Here is a 22,034-nt window from a genome sequence, read left to right as displayed (position 1 = left end):
AATAGAATAAAGTAATTTTCCTTCTTTCTTTAATATTTTGAAAGTAAGACCACACATTCTCAAAAATAAAATTTAAATTATTTGTTGAGAAATGATTAGTTACTAATTAGTTAAAAAAATATCACTTAAAAAATAAAATAATTTTTCATTTTTCTCATACTTTTTTTAATTTTTTTTCTCTCTTGCTTATCACTCTCGTATTTATATTTATTATTATTTGTATTACCTCCTCATATTTGTTATTATTTGTGTTAATAAATAAATAAATAAACATACACTGAACTAGAGAATTTTATTAAATATATTTGAGATATAATTGACGGATGAAAAAGTGAGATGTATTGAGATTAAATAAACCCGCGTCGTAGTGGATAACCAACCAGACGTTGACTGGTTTAAGCCAGGACAGAGCATATCCAGGTGAAGAAGACGACACTTGAGAGAGTCTTTGCCGTCTGAGAATTTGAGAATCGCCGGGGAAACGACGCTCTATATTCTCCCTATCAAGAACAATCAATCAGTCAGTCAAACGTCGTCGTTTTCTTCATCATCTTCTTCGTATGGATCCAATTTTTCAAGCAGTTATCGCCGCCATGGCCTGTTTCTTCGTTCTAACATTAACCTTCATCGCCATATACATCGCCTGCGGCAAACGCAACAAGCGGCAATCGCGACAGATCCGCGGTAATCGCATCCGAACAATCCCTAATCCTGATCTATCATCCGTCGCCGTCACAGAGAGCGCCTTGTTTGACCCGAGTCTAAATCAGATCTCCATGCACGAGCTTGTTCAGGCAACACAAGACTTCTCCAAGGACCGCATCGTCGGCGACGGTAGCTTCGGTTTAGTATACAAAGCTCAGCTACGTAGCGGAGTAACCGTCGCCGTCAAAAAACTCAGCGCCGACGCCTTCCAAGGCTACCGTGAATTCCGCGCTGAAATGGAAACCCTAGGTAAACTCCGGCATCATAACATAGTCAAAATGCTAGGTTACTGCTCAACTGGATGCGATCGTGTCCTGATTTACGAATTCATCGAGAAAGGAAGCCTGGATCAATGGCTTTACGATACTTCATCGGAAACCGACTTCAATTCTCCGGACGCAGTTCCATGGTCACCTCTTCCCTGGTCGACTAGAATCAAGGTTATGAAAGGCGTCGCCAATGGTTTATCCCATATGCATAACCTAGAAGTGCCAATTATTCACAGAGATATCAAAGCCAGTAATGTCCTATTAGATTCCGAATTCGAATCTCATATAGCTGACTTCGGTTTAGCCCGAAGAATCGAGGGGACTCACTCCCACGTCTCGACCCAGGTCGCCGGGACAATGGGGTATATGCCACCTGAATACATACACGGGGCCACAACCGCAACTGCCATGGGAGATATCTACAGTTTTGGCGTCTTAATGTTGGAAGTTGCAACAGGAATTCGACCCCATCTCACCTTCAAAGTCAGGGAGGACGAGAAGGAAGTTAGACTGGTTGATTGGGCTAGGAAAATGGCGGAAATGAATCGAGAAATGGAAATGTTGGATGGATACATCGTGAAAGAAGGGTTGAGTGTGATCAGTGTGGTTGAGTATTTCAGGATTGCTAACATGTGTACAGATGAAACGCCGAGGATGAGACCTTTAATGAGAGACATTGTCGATTTATTGGATCAAATTACAGTTACAGTTGTTCGACAACAAGACAAGGAAATTGAAAAGGATGTTATTATGAATCAACATGAATCACATTTGGAAGAAGTATAAGTAAAATCTATTATTGTAATGAAGATGTTAGATAAGTGGTGAATTCTATATTAGAAGAAAAGCAAGTATTGTTGTTTTATTTGTAACACTTGATTACCTTAAAAGTTGTATATTAAATAAGTTTTTTTAATATGGTTATTTCTTACATTTATGGTAATGTAATGATGCCTATATTTAACTATAACATCCACTAAGTATTGCCCGTTCTATTCATTTTTTTTTTTTGAAACCAAGAAAGATACCTTGGTACGTTTTTAGTGAGAATTGAATAGACTTTGGTATCTTTTTGTCCCTTTTTCAGAAAGAAATTGCATTATTTATCTACAGAGACATGCTTATCGAGAAATGCTTGAGCTAGATTACTAAAGCTTACACTGACTTCACCGGCTGCAGCATATCTTTGGATCACATCCACCACCTCGGGCTTCAGAATCTCTCCTTTGTTGGATTCATTGCAGAGAAAGTAAAGAGCTACTATCGCATAATTTACCTGGAACAAAACCGGGGTCATCTTCAATATCCAAAAGTTGGTCAAAATATCAAAACATAATATATGTTGTCTTACAGTGTTTCTAACAGGGCTGGATAAACATTGGACGACAAGTGGGATACCGTCACAACGAGCAACAACAGCTGCATTTTCAGGGTCTGCATGCAGACATAAAGAATACAACTTTAATTTTCAAAGATATGAATACTTTTGCTAACAGGAGAAAATTATCATAGAAATACCAGCACAAGAATTGCAGATTCCTCCAATGCCAAATTCAACAATCTTTTCATTTGGTTCTGTTATGCAGTCTAGGAAAAGTTCCAATACATTAAGCTGAACAAAGTAAAACAGAAGTAGAAATTTCATCATCTTGAATCATAAGACTAGAAATAACTGATAAGATTATGTTCAAGAATTCTCAACCTGCCGCAGAAAAGCATAATTATAAGGATCGTATGCGAAGTTCGCCAAGTTTGCTGCAAGTCTCTCCTTTGATTCTGCAAATACAAGCAAAATATTACCGAGGAAGAAAAGAAAGAACGTACATCCAATGTGTATCATCAGTAAAATCCAATTACATAGTTTTCAAATGACAGTATTAGAAAAGAAGGGAAGTTGACATTGATTCCCCGGTTCACCAGAATTTTGAGTGAGTTCGGGTTTTCACTAGTTGATTGAGATCTTTGCTACTAAATGGATGAATGAAATGAGTTTTAAGGTATAACAAGTACTTTCCTTTAGAAAAATGCTCAATCCAATTACATAGTTTTCAAATGACGGTAATAGAAGCTTTTATAGCTATGTGAACTATTGATATTGATTCCCTGGTTCACCAGAATTTTGAGTGAGTTCGAGTTATCACTATTTGATTGCGATCTTCGCGACTAAATGGATGAATGCAATGAGTAACAACAAGCATTTACACTTGAAAATTTCTCAATCAAATCACTGACTAATCATATGGATAATCATGGAGTGAATTTTAGGAAGAAGATAGATGAGGCAAACCTTCATTAGTACTATCGCTCTGAAACTGTGTCACCAAATCCTATAACAAATGCAGAAGATGATGATGATTTCAGACATCGGAAAACACAATCTAGAACAAATCAATGACAGATTATAGATAATCAAAACATTCACAGGAATTCTCACCTGAAGATATTGAAGCCTAGGAGTTCCATATTTACCAGTACGTTCTTCTTGCCTCTTATTGTTGGTAAACATAGATTCTGTTTAACCTGGACATGAAATTATTTAGATCCTGCAATCACTGAATGGATCTGAAAAACGCGAAAACGTTATATCTGTCGTATATACATACATACCTTCGAAAGAGACGAATCCGTCGGGAGAGGATGAATGGCGGCAGGCGTTTGCGACGCCGGCGTTAGGGTTTCGGCGGCTGAGAAAGGAGAAGATGAAAAGAAATGGGATTTCTGTTAACTTGTATGGATAAGGGGCTGTTTGTTTTCTTGTATTTTTATTTTTAAGTTCTTAGGTGGCAAAATACGTGGCATCTTATGTGTACAGAAAATAAAATAATACATATACTTTTGATTTTTTTTTAGGATATTTATTAGTTATTTAAAATAAATATATAAAAAAAATAAGTTAGTTAAATTTAATAAAAGTAAATGAATGATATTTTATTTGTTGAATTAAGGAATTTTATAATTATAATGATAGTTTATTTACAGTCATTTTTAATCTTAATTTTATAAATTTTATATATTTAAAAGTTAAATTTAATAAAAGTAAATGAATGATATTTTAATTGTTGAATTAAGGAAATTTATAATTATAATGATAGTTTATTTACAATCATGTTTTAATCTTAATTCAATTTTAATTATTGACATTATAATTAACTTAAAGAAAAACTAAGATAAAATTACTAGATTTTATTAATTTCATTTAATATTTTATTAGCTTAAGTTGAAGTTTCAATTTTAATTATTGGTATAATGTTTGATTTTTAAATTATCTATTGGTATAACTGTTTGATTCTTAAATAATCATAGATATTAGAATGTTGGGGAAAATACATATATAATTGAACAAGTGTATTATTTCCATTTGTGGAAGGATTTTATTTTGTAACATTATTATTAGGAATCAAATGGAACAACAGTTCAATAATTCAATCATAAGGATAAAAAATAGTGAAACAAATTTGTTACAACATTTTTAGATCTTCATGGTGGCTCTCTCAAAAGCCTAGTAATTATCTTCATTTTGATCATGATGAGGTCTGATGAGATTTATCTGTTCTAGTTTCTGCATATCTCTTGCCGAAACTGATCTTCTCACTTGGCTGAATCTGCGCCCGTTGGCATTGCTACCGCCTTCTCGCCATGAATTTCTTGCTTTGCCATTTGGTAACGGAGGCCTGTTCTTGATGTTCTTGGTGCCATTTGGATGATCTTCGGTCCTCGGTGATAACTTCCTAATTCTCGAGTTCCCCAACAATGAATCTGAAATCTCTTCATTGGTGGTTTGTTTTGTGCCAGATGAATCTCCACTTTTCTCTTGATCCTAAAGAATTTTGAATAAAAATAGTCAGTTTTAGCACCAACCAAGAAAACAAGACCAAAACAGAACACAAACAACAACAAAAAAGACAAAAAGGATTGTAATGTTTATACTATAGCCAAAGAAAAAACATACCATTTTAAGATCATCCTCATTTGGTTTATCTGAAGCTTCTTCCAGCTTTCTCCTTCGCTCTCGATGCGTTCTTGACCTTTGTTTCATCTTCGAATTCCTACTCCTCATGTTAAAGAATTATAAAACCAAAAAGATTAAATCTTTGATCTGATTCCATTTTCCAATATATGTAAGTTTTTACCTTCTCAGGTCATTGCTTACATCCACCTGATCATCATCTTCTATCTCGATTTTTGGCAATCCAGAAAGTTCCGAAGGCAATGGACTTGTATGGAAAAACTGCCAACCAAAATAATACATCATTTCATATTGTAAGTATCAAAGGTCTCAGGTTAGTGTGGTTTTCACAATTTTTACCTCATTCTGAAGAGCAGACCCTGCAGAACCGCGAAAAGAAGGATCCAAGTCAAGAAGAATATTCAAGAGGCTTATAACATTAGGAGGGAAATCGCTAAACGTTTGACGAATACTAGGTTTATACTCTCGAGGCGGTCTGAACGTTGTCGAAACCTTGAACGTCTTCCAGAATTCCTCAGACGGGGTTCCACACAGCTTGAATATCTTATGCAGTTGCTCAACTTCAGTTCTTCCAGGCAAAATAGGCTTTCCAATAAACATCTCAGCCAATAAGCAGCCAGCACTCCAAAGATCAATCCCAACAGCATAATCCGTCGCACCAAGTAAAAGTTCTGGGGCTCGATACCATAAAGTAACGACTCGGTTTGTTAAAGGACGTTTCCTCTTTGTACTGAAATGGTTTGCAAGTCCAAAATCAGCTATCTTAAGCATACCATCTTTATCTATCAACAAGTTTGAACCTTTGATGTCTCTGTGAAGAATTCCTTTCTCGTGGCAATGATGCAGACCCGAAAGCAATTGTTGCATGTAACTTTTTATTTGAGGTTCGGTCAGTGTTTCGTCTGGTCTGGTGATTAATCGGGATAAGTCGGAGTACATGTATTCGAAGACTAAGTATAGACTGTATTGCATTCTTGATGTGGCTATTCCTTTAAGCTTGATGATATTTGGATGGTCTAGCTTTTGTAGGATTGTGATCTCTCGAGCCATGAATTTTACGCTTTCTGGTTCTGATGTATCGAACCGGACCTTCTTCAGTGCAACTAGCTTTCCTGTTTCCTTTTCTCGGGCTTTATATACGTTGCTGTATGTACCTTCCCCGACCTGTTCATAATTCACAAAACCAAACCCATTTTCATGAAACTAAAACTGCACAAATAGTTTACAAAGATTCAAAGATCTGACCTTTTCAATCTTGATATAAGAGTCTGCACTCTTGGGAATCAAACTGGAAAGAGCTTCTCTTGGGATATTATCAACGAGCCACTTGGGCCAGCCGTCGATGGTTTCTTCATCCCCAAACAATCTCAAAGATGAAACCCTTCTCGAAAGACTGCCAACCGCCCCACCATAAGTATCATCACTCTGTGGCAGTCGTCCGGACGGTCTCCTTTCTCTGTTATCTCTACTGCTATCACTGCTAGTGTTCTGCCGCCTGCTAATCGATGATGATCGCCGGGGAATTGGACCGCCTTTGACATAACCATTGTCCATCTTTAACTTTTGAAGACCACTGGAGGAAGAGGGTGAATTCATTAATGGCTTGGTCTGAGTACAACCCATAGCTTAGTTTGTTCTTGTACAATAGCAGTTGCCCCGAATGGAGAAACTGAGGATGGTAGAGTCTTAGAATGGGAAAGAGTTGACATTGTCAAGGAAGATGACGATGATGATGAAGGAAAAAGGAGGGAAAGAGGACAGGTGGTGATCAGAGGGGGGTTATAACGTATGAAGCAGGCTTAAATGTGAAGATATAAAAGCATGGCGTGGGAAAAGATACAGAAAAGGAAAGAAGATGACAAAACTGCCGTCCTTGGCCTGTTCTTCTGATTTCTTTTTTCCTTTGCTTCCTCCGCTGCTATAGAGGGTTAGTACAAATGATGGTATAAAATATGATAAAATATAACACACATAAACCCAACAAGTTTATAATAATCTATTAAATAGAAAGCATTAGAAGCTTACCCTTCATATTATCTCATGTGTATATATAAATCAAGGAAACAAAAGGCAACCAGGCAGCTGAAAGATTTTAAAGATCAACAGAATTCGAGTTTTACTGATTGAAACCAAAGGAATAAGACAGTATTGTAAAGAATCTTGAAGAAGAAGTATTGAAAGTGAAAACTGATATTATTGAATTACTACAAGTTTACCAAACTGCTACAGGAACTCCATTGTATAGGAGTTTAATACTAAGAAGAAAAATACATGCTATTAACTAATCAACTTCTACTAATTAACTAATCAACAGTTGTTTATTTTATTTCTACAGTTTTCCATTAATTCAGAAGAAACATCTATTCATCTAAAACAAAATGAAAAAGAGTTAAATTTATGAATAAAACTTCAATGGAACTTAAAACAAGTAGTGGGGAATTACTTGTGTTTTTTGTGATTGATCGATAAATATAACCGTTAATTACTTCAATGTCGTTATAGTACATAAACTCTCCATGTTTGCTTCAAATTACTCTCTACTCTCCATATAAACTTGTGGAATTTAGAGTTTAAAGGATATATGCATATATCATCATTCAAAGATTGAGGCAATTAAAATAAGTTAGCTACTCTTCATAAAAGAAATGTAAATAAAAAAGGTCTATACATGGAATCAAAACAGAATTGATATATAGACATAATAAACATTATCATGATGAACACATCCACAATTCCACACCTCTAAATGGGTTCAATTCATTTCCTTCTCATATGCAATGTCAACTGGATTTAAAGTGGGTATTATCTTGTTCAAAGCCAAAATGAACAGAAATGCCTTCCTGAAAAACCTACATTATCTTGCATGAACAGGTCCTTTCAATTCCATTCTCATATTCATCGTATGACCCACCAATATCACTGCCACAAAACCATTTCCAAAATAAGTTAAATAGATGATAATAGACCAAATTAAGTAGCCCTATTGGAATCTACACTATAAAATTCTAACATATTTAAAATCTAAACTAATCCTAATCTATATATAATACATTGTTGTGAAATTCATAATACTGGCATAACAAAAATAAGTCTAAACAAGTATGAAGTTGGCATACATACCTGAGCTCAAACTCCCTAATCTCAGCAAGCTCTCCCCCAGATGCATCTGTCCAATGCACTTTTCTCTTTCCTGCATATCCTGGCGCATCATCGATATACTTGCATAAGACTTCTCGCTCAGTTCCAACCCCATCAATCAAAGATCTCTTCAGACTACTTTTCAAACCAAGCTTTTTTGGGGTATCTTTGTTATAAACAAAATCAGTAGTAAGTGTGAGATCATCCTGTGTAAAGGTGGAACCAACTTTTAAAGGATATTGGCTCTCAGTTCCAGTACTGGAACCGCATCCAAAACATACAAAGGATGCACACCCATGGGCAATCAGTTTCTTCTTCCTTGAAGCTAACTCGAGGTCAGGATCCACTTTTTGGTCTGCTAACTGACATTGGTTCCACGGGGATACTGTTGTGCGCTTCTCTTCATTTCTGTGGCCCAACAGAAGCAGGGTCAGGCCTTCGCTATATCCAGAAGCTGATGAAGAGAAAAAACCTCCTCCTTCCACAGCAAATAACATCAGTTTAGCTCACTCGTTGCACCTATTCAAGTCCTGTAACTGATCAACTGCATATAACACAAGTTTATCATTAAGAATCAGAATCGGACACTAAAATACAATATAAATAAGTTTGCAATGTTCCCATCATTGATTTAAAGATCATATGTAGACCCACATCCAGATCACCCCTCAAAAACAGACAGAATAGTTGGAAGATGCATCTGCGCCAACACGCAAATATCAAACCAGGAAGAACTACGAGATCTCACAACCATCTTCAATACAAACTTAAAACAAATAAATAAACGCATTCGATTAGTTTAGAAGAGATGATGTTCACATACCTGAAAGAAGAAACTCCGATGATAACCGCTCGCCGGTCCGGCGAATCTTCCATGTCCGATCGAAAGGGAAAGAGAGAATGATTGATTGAATAATGAATACAGAAACTTAACTTCACAAAATCTTGAATTTAAATTTGAGTAAACTCGTAAATCAAACCTTCAACATATCAGTTATTTTAATATTAGCCCTTATAATAATATTACTTTTATATTATTCCTTAAAGTATTAAGACTCATTTTTTATATGCAAGTCATTTATCATATTTAACTAATACTTCCCAAATTTTTTAAATCAAACATTCTTTATTTTTATTTAATAATATTTTACACATTCTTAATAATTTTTTACTCCCTTTTTTTTTATTATTAAAAATGGTTTAAATATGTTTTGTTTGTGTATACTTTGATTCAAATTTAAGAAATGTATTTTCTTTTAAAAGGCTGTTTGATTATTATTTTTTTGCACATCAAATAATGGGATGTTTGTAGGGAACCCATGACAATCATGACATCCATGTGTTTTTCATATTTGATATTTTTTTAATTTTGAAGTAGTTCATAATCATTAATAATGTTATTAGTAGGTATATATGTTTGATTATTAAAAAATTTGACAAAAAAAATGATCTAGAATGAAGTATCAAAGAAAAAATTAACTCTATGCATTTAGAAATGAATTTGTGACATTTAATTTCTTAAATGAGTTATAATAATTTTGTAACTTCACGACAAATTAGGTTATCAAATATGAACGTGAACTTACAACATGAAAAGTATGGTTGGTTGTGTGCTCTCGACTTACTATCTGCATCGGCTTCAAAGACCAAACAGAAGGAACAATTAGAAGCATAGACATTCCAAACACATAATAATAATTACTCCAAAAACCATATAGTTATCATCAACAAAGACCAAACTGTAAGACACCAGGCCAAAGTATTTCAAACCTAAAGAAAGTGAAGCATAACTTTACAATAACAATTTTGAGTAAAAAAGAAACAATCTTGTATTCTACTCTCACAGAAGAAGACCAGCAGTTCTTAGCACACTTACAAGCAAGCCATCACCATACCATTTTGATGGGCATTGTTGCAAATTCATGACAAAAGCTTCAATAAGTTGTATCGTGACTTGGACTATCATCAGGATGCATATCCATTGAAGAATCGTTAGAATTGGAAGGATTCATATCTCGGTTCTGGTTCTGGGGAAGGTTGGTATCATTGTTCCTGAACCCATTTGGGGTAATAAGCTGAGGATGATTGTAGCTTGCCCGGGAGTTTTGACTTTGATAATTCTGGATACTTCTACGAACAGGGCTTGACAAGGCATTGGAGAAAACATAGTTCTTGGATTGATGATCACTGTTCTCAGAGCGAGACCCTTGTCCAGGAGGTGATGGGCCTGAAGAAACTAAGAAACTAGAGTTTGGTACATTCATTGGGATTAGGGGCTGATGGTTTTGATTAGGGTTTGCTGCCCTTGGCGATAAGGATGATGGTTCTTCTCCATGGTAGTCCAATTCAGTCTGCACTCTCCCAATTAGTCAAGGCAACCGAAAAAAATATCAAAATAACTGTTATTTCTAATACCTGCAGATAGCTGAGTATGTCAACATTGTTCAATCTCGCTCCTTCTTCTTGCTGTTTCAGAATCCATTGATAAAGTTTTTCCTGAAAGTTTTAGGATTAGGTCTAAGTCAGTGAAATGTTTCAGAATCCACTTTTGATATACAGCATGAATTGTTTAGATTAGGATCAAAAGTAGGTAACATCTATCACAAGATGATGGTAACTACAGCTTGTATCAAATTCTAACATACTATATCTATATCCCACCGAACTGGAATGAAAAAAAATCGATTTGGACAGATGGGTTACAGAAGAAATTGGAGTTCAATTAGCTTTGCTAACAACTAACAGCAGATATGGAAGCTTGAAACAAGGGAATCTAAAACCCACAACACGAATAACCCAGTTTCAACGAAAGATAGATGAGATTCTATACCAGACCATGGCGTTCACCGGCTTGAAAGGTCAGCTTTTGTTGATGCGTGGCTTGAGTGTAGAGCTGCGATAGGGAGTTTGCAGCGCTACAGAAAGCTGAATACATGGTCCGATCAACCTCATCGAGACTCGTCGCCACCGACTTCCTCTTTTTCCCCATCTAAAAGGTAGCGTCTTTTTGTCTATTCTCCTCCTGTAATCGATCTTCTTCTTCGAATTGAGAAGAAAAATGGTGACTAGAAATGAAAGATATGGAAATCGGTGATTGGGGAATCGATGGAAGCTGAGAAATAAGGGAAGAAGAGACGGTGGAGAAAGAAGCGTCCGGAAAAGGCCAATCTTTTGCTTGTGGGTATTTTATAGTTTGAGAAATGCAGACGCCATAACAGCCAATTCTAGTGAAAATCAAACAAAGTAAATAGGCCATTAACCATTATAACACCTTCAATTTTACCATCAAACTTTTTAACCCTTTTCAAAATAAAAAGTTAATTTAAAAATGTTAATATTATTATTTATTTTTTAATATATGTTATTTAATTAAAATATATTAAGCATTTTAAAATAACTAGTTTTATGTAATTTTTTATTTTTTTTTCCTAAAACTCAATAATTTCATCTAGGGTAAGCTCAGTAAACCGATCCCATCTGGTCAGCCCATTAGATATTTTAAAACTAAAAAATATCTATTTTCAACTAAATTTTTTTTTTTATAATTATTTGAGGAAAGCATTTTTTTCAACCACTAAATTACTTATTTTATTAATTAAAATATTAAAATATATTTATTTTATTTGTATAAATTTTAAATTTAGATACAAATATATATTATAGCAAATATATATGAAATAATTATTTAGTATTTATTGTGAATGAGGGTCATTGGTCTCCATTATATTTTTTCAATCTTAGTTTATTTGATAATTAAATTGGTTTTATTATATCCTGTTTAATTTTGTATTGCTAATGTGGTTTGGGATTTCCCATTTTATCCTTTGTAACATCTAAAGGTTTGATTACTAAGTCCTATAAATGGTTGTAAGCCCTTTACAAAGATAGTAATTATATGATCGAAATCTTGTTATTTTATAATTTCTTATTTTAAAATTAGGTCATATTAAGGCAGACAAATATCTTAATCTTAGATGTCTATATGTTGAAAGACAAAAACAATAATAATAAAATAAAATAAAATATTGTATCGATCAATTCTCATATTCTAATTCATTGAGCTGTCATATAGGTGTAGTTGTGAGTTATGAGACTAGGGACTCTCATTAAATATTGGCCCAACTTTTAATTTTATTTTTTTAGCTTTTTTTGATTATCTTATTATAGACTAACCATTTTGTACTAACTTAACTAAAAAAATATTTGATCACTTATGATATAATTTTTTAAAATAAGGTTCATAAAATATATATATATATATATATATATATATATATATATATATATATATATATATATATATATATATATATTAAGTATAAAGAAACAAAGCATAACATCTGACTAAATTAAAATACATTAAAAACAATAAAAGGAGAAAAATAAAAATAGTAGGCCACAAACACAAAAAAATAATTAACCTACACGAAAGTAGGGTGTTCAATATTTGGTTTGAACCGAATATCTAACCGAATTCTAATAAACCGAATTCAAATTTTATTTTTGATTTTCGAATTGAATTTCAAACCAATTCGAATTTAAACACGGTTTTCAAATTGGTTTCGAGTTTATGTTTCAACTCGAAAACAAACTCGAAAACCAAACCTAAAACCGAATTTATTTTTTATTATTTATTCTTACAAACTTAGTTTAAGAAAAAGTTCAAAATAATCCAATTATAATATTTTGAATTCAAGATTTAATAATAAAAGAAAAAAAAACACAAGTGGTCTAGTGGTCTAGTGGTAGAATAGTACCTAGGTTCAATTCCTGGCTGGCGAATTTGAATTATTCGAACCGAATATCGATTTCGGTTCGGTTTAATTAAAATTTATTTAAATTCGGTTCAGTTTTCGAATTGACTAAACAAATAAAAAATCGAATAAACTGAATCGAGGAACTCGAATAACCCGAAAACCGAACCGATAAACACCCAAACACGAAAGTCTTTAAGAAAGTACAATGCTCCTCAATCGACTTAATGAACTTTTCATAACTAATTTCATTGATTGTCATGAATTATAAGTAATGATAGAATTATATCTAGCTCCCCAATCACTTACCCAATGTATTTAGACTAAATACTTGAAATATATTAATTGTGGTTATGAATGTAAAAAAAATGTTGTAAAGTATATAACTTTTATGTATTTATTTAATAAAAAAATTGCTTGAAATTGTTATTATTTAGATGTTTTTATATTCTGAACTATTTTAAAAAATATCTGATAAATTAATTATGAAACAAAACCATACATTTAATACTAATGACCTAATATAACCGAATCAGATTATTAACTTTATTAAAGAAAAAAAAAAGATTATGTCACCTCAGATGGACCTAACTTGGGACACATGGGATGTCAGAATTAGTGTTACGGTTTCCTGTATTTTGGAAAATTTAACCTTTTTTTCTTTCTTTCGATTCATTCTTGTTTCTCTCTCAAATCTCAATCACACTCTGTCTGGTTCGTTCAATGAACTGAGAAAGCAAAAACAGAGCAGCAAAAGACTTACCCACCTTCCACAGGTCGAAGAGAAGCAATCAAGCAAGGAAGAAAGAAAGAAAGAAATAAAGAATTCCCCAATTCTCTCAAATGTATGTCACTCTCTGCCCATTCCTCTACTTCATTGCTTTATCAAGCAAGCTTTCATCTTTTCTATTTTCTCGCAAAACCCACTCTCAATTACTTCTCTACCATGTGGGTTGGGCTGGGGATCTGTTGTTTACACGTTCTAGATACTTCCATTTCTGCGATCTGCAAATCCCCGGATCTGTCTGCTTCTGATCGGGATCTGTCATTTCTGAATCTGAACCCTTTCTTTTTGCCTTATCATTGTTGCAAACATTGTTCAATTGGTTGTTAATGTTTTTCAGAACTTGGAGGAGGGTTTTGGTGTGGAGGATAATCAAATGGAAGAGAACGATTGAATTTGATCTCTGATAGATAATAAGTTACTACTGAAGAAGAAAAATGGTTCCGGCTGCCAAAGCTGAAAAAAAGGCTGGACTTGATGCGGCTGCTTGGTTGTTCAATGTAGTTACCTCTGTTGGAATTATAATAGTCAATAAAGCTCTTATGGCTACTCATGGGTTCAGTTTTGGTAAGTTAAAATAGATGAAATTAATATATTAAAGATTGGTTGGAAATTGATGCAATACCCTTTTTTGCAGCTACATCATTAACTTGTCTCCATTTTGTTACAACAACATTGATGACGGTTGTTCTTAGGTGGCTTGGTTACATTCAGACTTCTCATTTACCACTTTCAGATTTGCTTAAATTTGTCCTGTTTGCAAATTTCTCAATTGTGGGTATGAATGTTAGCTTGATGTGGAACTCTGTAGGTTTCTACCAGGTACTTTTGATACCAGGGGTTCAATCAGTGTGTGGCTATCAATTATCATGATTCAAACTCTTAAAGATGTAATTGTTGAATGAATTTGCAGATTGCGAAGCTGAGTATGATACCTGTATCGTGCTTATTGGAAGTGGTTTTTGACAAGATTCGTTACTCGAAGGATACAAAGCTTAGTATTATGGTTGTTCTTCTCGGTGTTGCAGTTTGTACTGTTACCGATGTCAGTGTTAATACTAGAGGATTAATTGCTGCCTTTGTTGCTGTTTGGAGTACCGCTTTCCAGCAGTATGTAAGTGTTATTAATCCACCAATGAGATTTAAAAAAAAAATAAATGAATCTTGTTTGTTAAACTGATTTCCTCCCATTTGTGTATAGTATGTACATTTTCTTCAAAGGAAGTACTCGCTTACTTCTTTCAATCTGCTGGGACATACTGCACCGATTCAGGCTGGAAGTTTGTTGATTATTGGCCCGTTTCTGGATTATTGGCTTACAAACAAGAGAGTTGATGCATTTGAGTACAACATATCATCTGTGGTAGGTTTAGGAGCGATGATTCATTCATTCATTCGGTTTTTTAGTGCAAATTCCTAATGGACTTTTTGTTGTTGTTGTTGGGCAGGTGCTTATAGTCCTTTCGTGTAGTATTGCAGTAGGGACGAATCTAAGCCAATTCATATGTATTGGAAGATTTACTGCTGTGTCATTTCAAGTTCTTGGTCATATGAAGACAATCATTGTCTTGATTCTGGGATTCTTGTTGTTTGGAAAGGAAGGACTAACCGTACAAGTTGTGTTTGGGATGGTGATTGCTGTTGTGGGAATGATTTGGTATGGGAATGCCTCGTCAAAGCCCGGTGGGAAAGAACGAAAGAGCCATTCGATGTCAACTCGACAGCAGAAGAAACAACATGATTCTTCGGAAGTGGACGATGATAAAGTTTAAGTAAATTAAAGCTTTTAGAGGTATAGACAGCAGACTATATACCACTATTGATTTTTTCTGTGTAATTTCTTATAGACATACAGAATTGGCATTTCTTGTAATTTTGTTCCTATATGGTTGATGATTTCATTGTTTTGCTAACCCTAACCGACAATCATTTTCAACTTAGAGCGTTCTTAGAACACAGTTCCAACGCAGGCATGAACTTTTAAAAGTAAATGATAGGGGAAAGAGTTTATATGTTGATAAAAGTACAACAAGATAAATAATTCCAGTTATAATAACTACACAAGTTAGTGCCAATTTGAAGAGTTCTGAAATCAACATGAAACAGAAACAGCACAAAGAAAATATCGACAGATCCATCTATTTATGTATGTAGAGCCGATGATGATATAGAACATCCTAATTCCTTTGAAGCAATTTCGAGAAACCGAATTGAGATTCCAGTCGCGAGAGATCTGCAAGCTTCCCATGTCAGACACTTTTGGATATCCTCTTGCCAGTTAATTTTTTTTGTCTCCTCCATATGTTTATTACTGATGGAACCGCTGTACAAAACATCGCGAAGAACAGATGTGCTAAGGGCACGAACATGGGCACTCGGGTGAGAGAGGCACCTCACTGTAGCTGTTAGGCGGCACTGCAATCAAATGATTGATTTTCAATATAAAATATAGGAAACGAGAATTCTGATTTACAGTTGTAAAAATATAATTGTGTTTTACCTTTAAGAGATTAGAAAGGCCATCTGCAACCACCAATCCCGATTCTCCCCATTGAAGAACTGGTTCAATTGCTCTAGCTGTTGCTTCCAGAAGCTGATATAAGATATATCACATTACTTACACAAACAGTTGAATAATTTGAAACCTACCCTTTTTTCCACTTATAACCATTTTTTTTGTTACCTCAAGCTGTGGTAAGGTGCATGCCTCTCCATCGACGAGCATCCCATCTGTAGAACGAAGGAGTAGATCGGAAGAACTAGCCAATATTACCAAAGATTCAGGAGTTTTATGATTTCGCATAAGCTCCACTATCAGTTTGATAATACGCTGATTAATTCTCCACATCTTCTGCACCTGATCGTCGTCGTCATCTTTACTTATCCAAGGCTGTAATTCCCTTTCTGCCTAACAATAGCACAACCGGATAAACTGACACTTAAAACAAAGCGAATTTCAAAAATTACTCCAAAAACAGATTCACAAGTTGAACAAAGTCTGAACCTGTAAAACAACAGCTGCTGTAGCTTTCGCGGGTGATGCAGACACCACATCACATAAAGCATCAACCACCTGAGTAAGAAAATCGCGTTAAAAAAAAACACATTCCTTTTTCGTAGAACATATACAAACTCTACCTGTCTCCATCCTTGTTGGGCGGAAGTGCTTTCAGAAGTCGGTTGCATATCGGGCGCATTGATCAACTTATGCCAAAGTAACGAGACAACAGAAAAGCAAAGATCCTGCTTCTCTTCAAGAACAGATCTCAAGAGTACCTGACCACTGCAATTGAATCCTATATTTCTGTCCTTTGTGAGGAAATTCGCCAAATCTGATGCGTTTAAAGGAAAAGTCGAGATTCCCTTCCCCGAGTTCTTTTCCGGCTCCTCGGCTGAACTTGAACATAAAGTAGTTTCTCCGCTACATGGATTTGATAAATGCTTGGCTAGGTTTTCCTCCCTCCAACAAGCTTTAGTCGTGTTCATTAGTTGAGCCTCCAATGGCTCCGCCTTGTTTACAATCGACGCAACAGTTTTCCTATGAATGTCAATGAGATTGAACAACTTAGATGCCCGAAAATGGATTTCATTGTCCCATTTGCACCTCCTTAACACAGACAGCGCGCGCATGCAAGCTTTTGATCTTCTAAATAACTCCGATATATGCGCTGCAACCATAGCCGCGGCTACTATCTCGTTCGAGCTATAACTCCACGAAGTTCCTATAGAAGACGGTTTAAGCGAAAAAAGTGCCTCGAGTATAGCCAACATTCTGTGAGTTCGACAGGCTGCAGTGTCAATACTAGTTTGAAGCTCGTTCTTGCTTCCATTGGAAATCGAAGAAAAGAACTGAAGTTCGCAGGCGAGAGCACAAACCGCCGCTAGAACATAAGAATCAAGCGCAGCCACTGGACCATTACTTTTACCTCTTTTGGTTCTCGCTTGACCGTCTTCACTCCTCGGTCTCTTAGTCCCACATCGATGAGCTTCATGACTGACGCAAACCGTCAGCACGACAAAAAGAAGACGGGAAGCGAGTTTCACAGAGACCCGTGGTCCTAAAAATAGAGAATTGACCATCGTGTGAAGTTCAGCTACTGCCAGATTCTTTGAAGCAGGTCCCCTTCGTTTAGGGTTAAGGGTTTCTTGTCTGGAGGATTCGGGTGGGAACGTTCTTCCTAGTATTGATTCGACAGTTGCAACGAATATTTTCATAAGACAGGCTTCAGATGGACTTCCACGAGGGACATACTCGAGAACCTTAAGCAGAGGTGTGTACAGATTCCATGATAGAGCTGGAGGTTGTAATGGAGTTGCAACAACGATATCGGGAAGATCAACTTCTGATGAGCTCAACGGAATCAGACCATATGCAGCCTCCCAAATTGTACATATTCTCCACTCAACCTCAGGTCCATGGGCACAAAGCATCGACGCAATACCTTGAGCTGTGGCTTCTATGGTTGCTGCCGAAGCTTCTATCTGGATACATTTTTTCAGTAAAAAAAATGCACAGTTGAAAAGAAAAGATACTGAAATCGTGAGCTTGTTTGATGTAAAGGGTTATTTGAAAATAATCCGGTTCAATGAACAAGTGGATTCTCGGGTTTATGGGGTTGAGAGTCTTTCAATAACAGGGATGTTAATCTGCAGTATTCTCCAGCAATTGCATGTTTCCACTTCTCAATTTTTAGTTTGTTAAGAAAAAGGGTATTTTAGTTGATGAGATTAATGATGGGATAAGCTATACCTGGTTTCTGTAGAGTGAGTTGTACCCGTTTAAAGGTTCGTGTTGATCTTCAAATCCTTCCACTTGCCTTAATGGAGGGAAAAGCAAGGCTGGCTGGGAAAGTATACGGAATAGCAAGGCTGCTGCTGCATCTGCGGCGATTCCCACCCTCATTGACATTGCGGTCCCTATTGCTCGTAAAAAATGCAAATGGATCCAGTTCCGTGGAAGCTGAACATAAATTCAAAATGCGAGTCATGATCGGTAAGGTTATAGAAAGTTTTATTGCAGAAATTTTAACTTACTCTCATCATTCCAGAGGCATACTCTTCTGCAGCTCTAAGGAGTTCCACAAGTTGTACTGCAGCATCAAGCGCATCTGGAGCCCAAGATGGGGGGGCCTCTAGAAGTCCTAATAGAAGCCTTTGAGTGGCACTCGGACTAGCAATTGCATAATACCTAAACAGTAGAAGGAAAAAACATCATGCATGCCTATTATGATGTTGAAATGATAACACATTTTGTTCAACTTAAGACAAAATAAAAACCTGTGAAAAAGCCTTGCATAAGGCTCAAGAGCTGGTAGACCGGCAACAAGATGTTCATCCATGGGTGTTGTAGGGGGGGGAAGTAAAAGAGCGGGCACAGCAGCTGCGGTTAAAGTAGCTGTCTCATAACGAGCAACTTCTTCATCACAAACACTCAATATAACACCAGCACCATTAGCAACAGCCCATCTCGGAGTTGCTGGCATGAGTTGTGGATGTTTTCCAGATCCACGTGAAGAACCTAAAAAAGAATAAAACATGAACAAGAATATTTATAAATTTATTTTGGAAATACACTTTGGAGTTGAATCAGGGTTTGAACGAGAAAACATAGACAAATTTCTTTAAACACTTTTTTTTTGTCAAGTATCTCCGATTAGTTAAATAATGTTCAGGAAGATAACTTAATTAGACATATATTTATAAATTTATTGACATTTTCTTGTCCAAACCCAGCTCCAGGCTGAGATCCAGCTCAAGAAAGTGTTTCCAAATGGGCATGTAATCAAAAGATGCAGCAGCAAACTTACTTATTGAAGGCGGTTTCAGTTCTCCAGCCGCATATTTTCCCATGACACCACCACACCTATTAATCGACAGACACAACAATGGTAAAGTCTTTGTGTGATCAATTTTGATTCAGCAAATAGACTAAACTAACTTACCAGCGAAAGTAATCACTTCTTATACCCAGAGGTGCAGCCACCAATATATCTGTAATCCAAGGAGACAATGCCCTAAATGGCTTTCTTTCATTGTTTTGTAAATCATCACTTGAGTGACTAGTCGTAGCATCCCTCCCACTTTCACTTCGTTCATCTTCTTCACTAGATCGTGGTGAAACTTTGTAAATAGGACGATTGTAATGAGTAAGAATTCTTAAGATCTCTCCACACGCAAGCGCCCACTGTTCAGAATATTCATTCTGCAATACAAGAGCACAAATAAACTCGGGCTCACAAAGAGCCAAAACCAATCTTGAACAAAATACAATAATATATACGTATAAAAAAGCATCATACCTCAGTTGGGCACACTAAAGAAATGAAAGAAGCAAATGGAGGGGAGTTTCGATCATACTCCAGTGTACCATCAATGATGCATGAAATAATGGGATGAATGACAGCGTGCCCATGCTCTGGGTGGTGAAGAACAAAAATGGCTGGAAAGTCGTAATCAATACACAAACAAGTCAACAAAGAAGTTTTTCAAAACAAGAATGTTCAATTAGAAATGGAAAACATTGATGATACCTACCTAGAACTTCATCAAATAGACGGATTTGCTTTGATGGATAATGATTACGGATCAGCTATAAAAATAATAAAAAGTGATAAGACAATGTCAAGGATGAAAATGCACTAAAGTAGAAAGGAAGAGTTAGTCACCTCAGCAATGTCATCGGGAAATTGATCTGATGTGAACTGGGCAAAGTAATCAACATAAGCAGTAACTTGTGCCTAAACAAAAATAAAGGGAGGAAAATGTTTTTTATCTGTTGATGAAAATGTTGTGTAATAAATAATACACGACTTTACTCAGTTTGGGAAAGAATTAAATAAGCACACCTTTCTCTGTTTTTCATCTGGTGGAGGAGGCCAGAACAATGAGGAGAAATGGAGACCATCAATCCAACTCTTACATGAGCTAGCCATGCACTGTCTACTATAGAGATACCTGATACGCGATGACTATTAGGGAATCGAAGGGTGAGCCAAATCAGACAAGAACGCGTGTCTAGAAAAAGTAACACAATTAATATGTTCTTTTTATCGTTATCTGATTAGATTTGGTAAATTAGTAAAGATAAAGTTAGATTAGGCTATTACCATTCAATTCCCATTATGTAAATCATCACAATATATATAAGATAATGATGATGAGATTGATTAAAGGAATTAATTCTTCCCTTTCCATCCTCCTTCTCTCAATTTCTATGCTCTAAGTCATCCACCACTATCAAAATAGAGAAGCAATAAACTTACCCTAGCTAATCCAATCCAAGATCAAGAGATTGTAGTTTAGCATGCTCAAGGCCTAAATTATAAACAGGACAGCTTGTTCTCTCAATGGATTGACTGACTGAAGAAACTGTATCAAGCCTGCTTCAAAAACCCTAAATAAAATCACTTTCCCCCCTGAAAGTAAGCAATCAAGTTAGCAAATTCCATATCCTTCTGCTTAAAAACGACTTGTTGCAGGTTTCCATAGCTAAGACCGATTATGGAAAGATCTGAAAACAATGAATCAAAGTATTCGGCATTCAAAACAGAAATCATAAAAACAAACTACCAATAAATATGTAAATCAATGAGGAACACCGTGAAAAGGAACATAATATTTGGATTTAATATCTCATTAAAACAGTGAACACCAAAACGATCCAGCCAGACAGTTGATTCTCAGGTAGGCTTTATGAATCCAAAAATGGAAATAAAAAAATGAAGATCCATTTCTTCTAGTACCCCGCATTATCGTTGAATCGATTAAAAGGTTAAAGGGTGAATGAATCAACAAGTAAGAAGAGCTAGCTTACTTAAAATAGAAACACCTGAGATTCCAGTTGTAGTTGGAATTTATAAGTTGTAGGTCATCATCTTCTTCTAGCTTAGGAAGTGAAAAAAATATCTTGGATTTCTTCTGGGTTGTGGGTTGAGAAGTGCGGATGTGAAAGTTATGATATTTTTTGCAGAGATGAGCTAGAAATTTTTGGGTGGAGAGAGGTTAGAGAGAGAGAGAGAGAGTCGGTATAGAGAGAGAGAGAGATGAGATCTTTTGCTGCTCTCTCTTTTCTTCAAATGTCTGCAGACGTGGCAATGATATTTTTTCCAAGAATCTGAGTGCACAATGTCATGGCCACCAAGACTAATTAATTTACCAAAATAACCTTTTATGTTTTTTGTTTTGTTTTTTAAACATAGACTGTTTTTTTATATATATAATTATGTTATGAGATGCTGTTTGATGAATGTATTTGTTGTGCTTAAACAAAATTGTAAATTTTTGGTTCATTATTGGGTAATTTAGATTTCATAAATTTTCTTTTCAACTTCACAAGTTTAGCTTATTATTAGTATAGTTATACAAAATAATATTTGTGTTGTGAATTTTGACTATTAAATAATCAAAACTCTTAATTC

The 22,034-nt window shown here is 35.5% G+C and overlaps 7 protein-coding genes across 9 annotated transcripts; 2 read left to right on the top strand and 5 right to left on the bottom strand.

The window, feature by feature from the left end:
- The first annotated feature begins 427 nt into the window (after positions 1–427).
- Positions 428–1,839, top strand: LOC124945357 (leucine-rich repeat receptor protein kinase EMS1-like). The gene has a single exon (XM_047485778.1). The coding sequence runs from the start codon at positions 561–563 to the stop codon at positions 1,758–1,760; it is 1,200 nt and encodes a 399-aa protein (XP_047341734.1). The 5' UTR covers positions 428–560; the 3' UTR covers positions 1,761–1,839.
- LOC124945358 (armadillo repeat-containing protein 7) lies at positions 1,811–3,696 on the bottom strand. 2 transcript variants are annotated; one of them, XM_047485780.1, is made up of 7 exons: positions 3,582–3,696; positions 3,409–3,485; positions 3,262–3,301; positions 2,677–2,750; positions 2,493–2,586; positions 2,326–2,408; positions 1,811–2,250 (listed from the first exon to the last, which is right to left on the bottom strand). In XM_047485780.1, the coding sequence occupies exons 2-7, from the start codon at positions 3,478–3,480 to the stop codon at positions 2,074–2,076; spliced, it is 540 nt and encodes a 179-aa protein (XP_047341736.1). In that variant the 5' UTR covers positions 3,481–3,485; positions 3,582–3,696; the 3' UTR covers positions 1,811–2,073. The 2 variants fall into 2 exon arrangements, with proteins under 2 accessions (XP_047341736.1, XP_047341735.1); XM_047485779.1 differs by having other exon boundaries at positions 3,409–3,494; positions 3,582–3,690.
- Positions 3,697–4,306: 610 nt separating this feature from the next.
- On the bottom strand, positions 4,307–6,991 carry LOC124945748 (probable serine/threonine-protein kinase At1g54610). Its single transcript, XM_047486237.1, has 5 exons — positions 6,187–6,991; positions 5,281–6,105; positions 5,105–5,202; positions 4,924–5,020; positions 4,307–4,791 (listed from the first exon to the last, which is right to left on the bottom strand). Exons 1-5 carry the CDS (start codon positions 6,562–6,564, stop codon positions 4,474–4,476), a joined length of 1,716 nt encoding a protein of 571 aa, XP_047342193.1. The 5' UTR covers positions 6,565–6,991; the 3' UTR covers positions 4,307–4,473.
- Positions 6,992–7,545: 554 nt separating this feature from the next.
- On the bottom strand, positions 7,546–9,016 carry LOC124945926. Of its 2 annotated transcripts, XM_047486453.1 has the most exons (4): positions 8,903–8,985; positions 8,734–8,779; positions 8,062–8,623; positions 7,546–7,860 (listed from the first exon to the last, which is right to left on the bottom strand). In XM_047486453.1, the coding sequence occupies exons 3-4, from the start codon at positions 8,574–8,576 to the stop codon at positions 7,791–7,793; spliced, it is 585 nt and encodes a 194-aa protein (XP_047342409.1). In that variant the 5' UTR covers positions 8,577–8,623; positions 8,734–8,779; positions 8,903–8,985; the 3' UTR covers positions 7,546–7,790. The 2 variants fall into 2 exon arrangements, with proteins under 2 accessions (XP_047342409.1, XP_047342410.1); XM_047486454.1 differs by lacking the exon at positions 8,734–8,779 and having other exon boundaries at positions 8,903–9,016.
- Positions 9,017–9,757: 741 nt separating this feature from the next.
- Positions 9,758–11,244, bottom strand: LOC124945031. Its single transcript, XM_047485397.1, has 3 exons — positions 10,910–11,244; positions 10,495–10,575; positions 9,758–10,430 (listed from the first exon to the last, which is right to left on the bottom strand). Exons 1-3 carry the CDS (start codon positions 11,066–11,068, stop codon positions 10,014–10,016), a joined length of 657 nt encoding a protein of 218 aa, XP_047341353.1. The 5' UTR covers positions 11,069–11,244; the 3' UTR covers positions 9,758–10,013.
- A 2,241-nt stretch (positions 11,245–13,485) lies between these two features.
- On the top strand, positions 13,486–15,530 carry LOC124944717 (UDP-rhamnose/UDP-galactose transporter 6-like). Its single transcript, XM_047485051.1, has 6 exons — positions 13,486–13,678; positions 13,958–14,184; positions 14,255–14,439; positions 14,531–14,731; positions 14,819–14,980; positions 15,066–15,530. Exons 2-6 carry the CDS (start codon positions 14,055–14,057, stop codon positions 15,387–15,389), a joined length of 1,002 nt encoding a protein of 333 aa, XP_047341007.1. The 5' UTR covers positions 13,486–13,678; positions 13,958–14,054; the 3' UTR covers positions 15,390–15,530.
- Positions 15,531–15,614: 84 nt separating this feature from the next.
- LOC124944716 (protein GIGANTEA-like) lies at positions 15,615–21,632 on the bottom strand. Its single transcript, XM_047485050.1, has 16 exons — positions 21,431–21,632; positions 20,880–21,032; positions 20,463–20,571; positions 20,283–20,354; positions 20,152–20,206; positions 19,917–20,056; positions 19,560–19,819; positions 19,425–19,480; positions 18,895–19,135; positions 18,652–18,805; positions 18,368–18,577; positions 16,756–18,099; positions 16,622–16,690; positions 16,301–16,525; positions 16,118–16,210; positions 15,615–16,032 (listed from the first exon to the last, which is right to left on the bottom strand). Exons 3-16 carry the CDS (start codon positions 20,547–20,549, stop codon positions 15,760–15,762), a joined length of 3,279 nt encoding a protein of 1,092 aa, XP_047341006.1. The 5' UTR covers positions 20,550–20,571; positions 20,880–21,032; positions 21,431–21,632; the 3' UTR covers positions 15,615–15,759.
- Positions 21,633–22,034: the final 402 nt, after the last annotated feature.

This window comes from Impatiens glandulifera, chromosome 7, assembly GCF_907164915.1.
Source record: "Impatiens glandulifera chromosome 7, dImpGla2.1, whole genome shotgun sequence".
NCBI lineage: Eukaryota > Viridiplantae > Streptophyta > Magnoliopsida > Ericales > Balsaminaceae > Impatiens > Impatiens glandulifera.
Note: the sequence above shows the minus strand (reverse complement) of the source record. Positions and strands in the feature narration are given on the sequence as shown.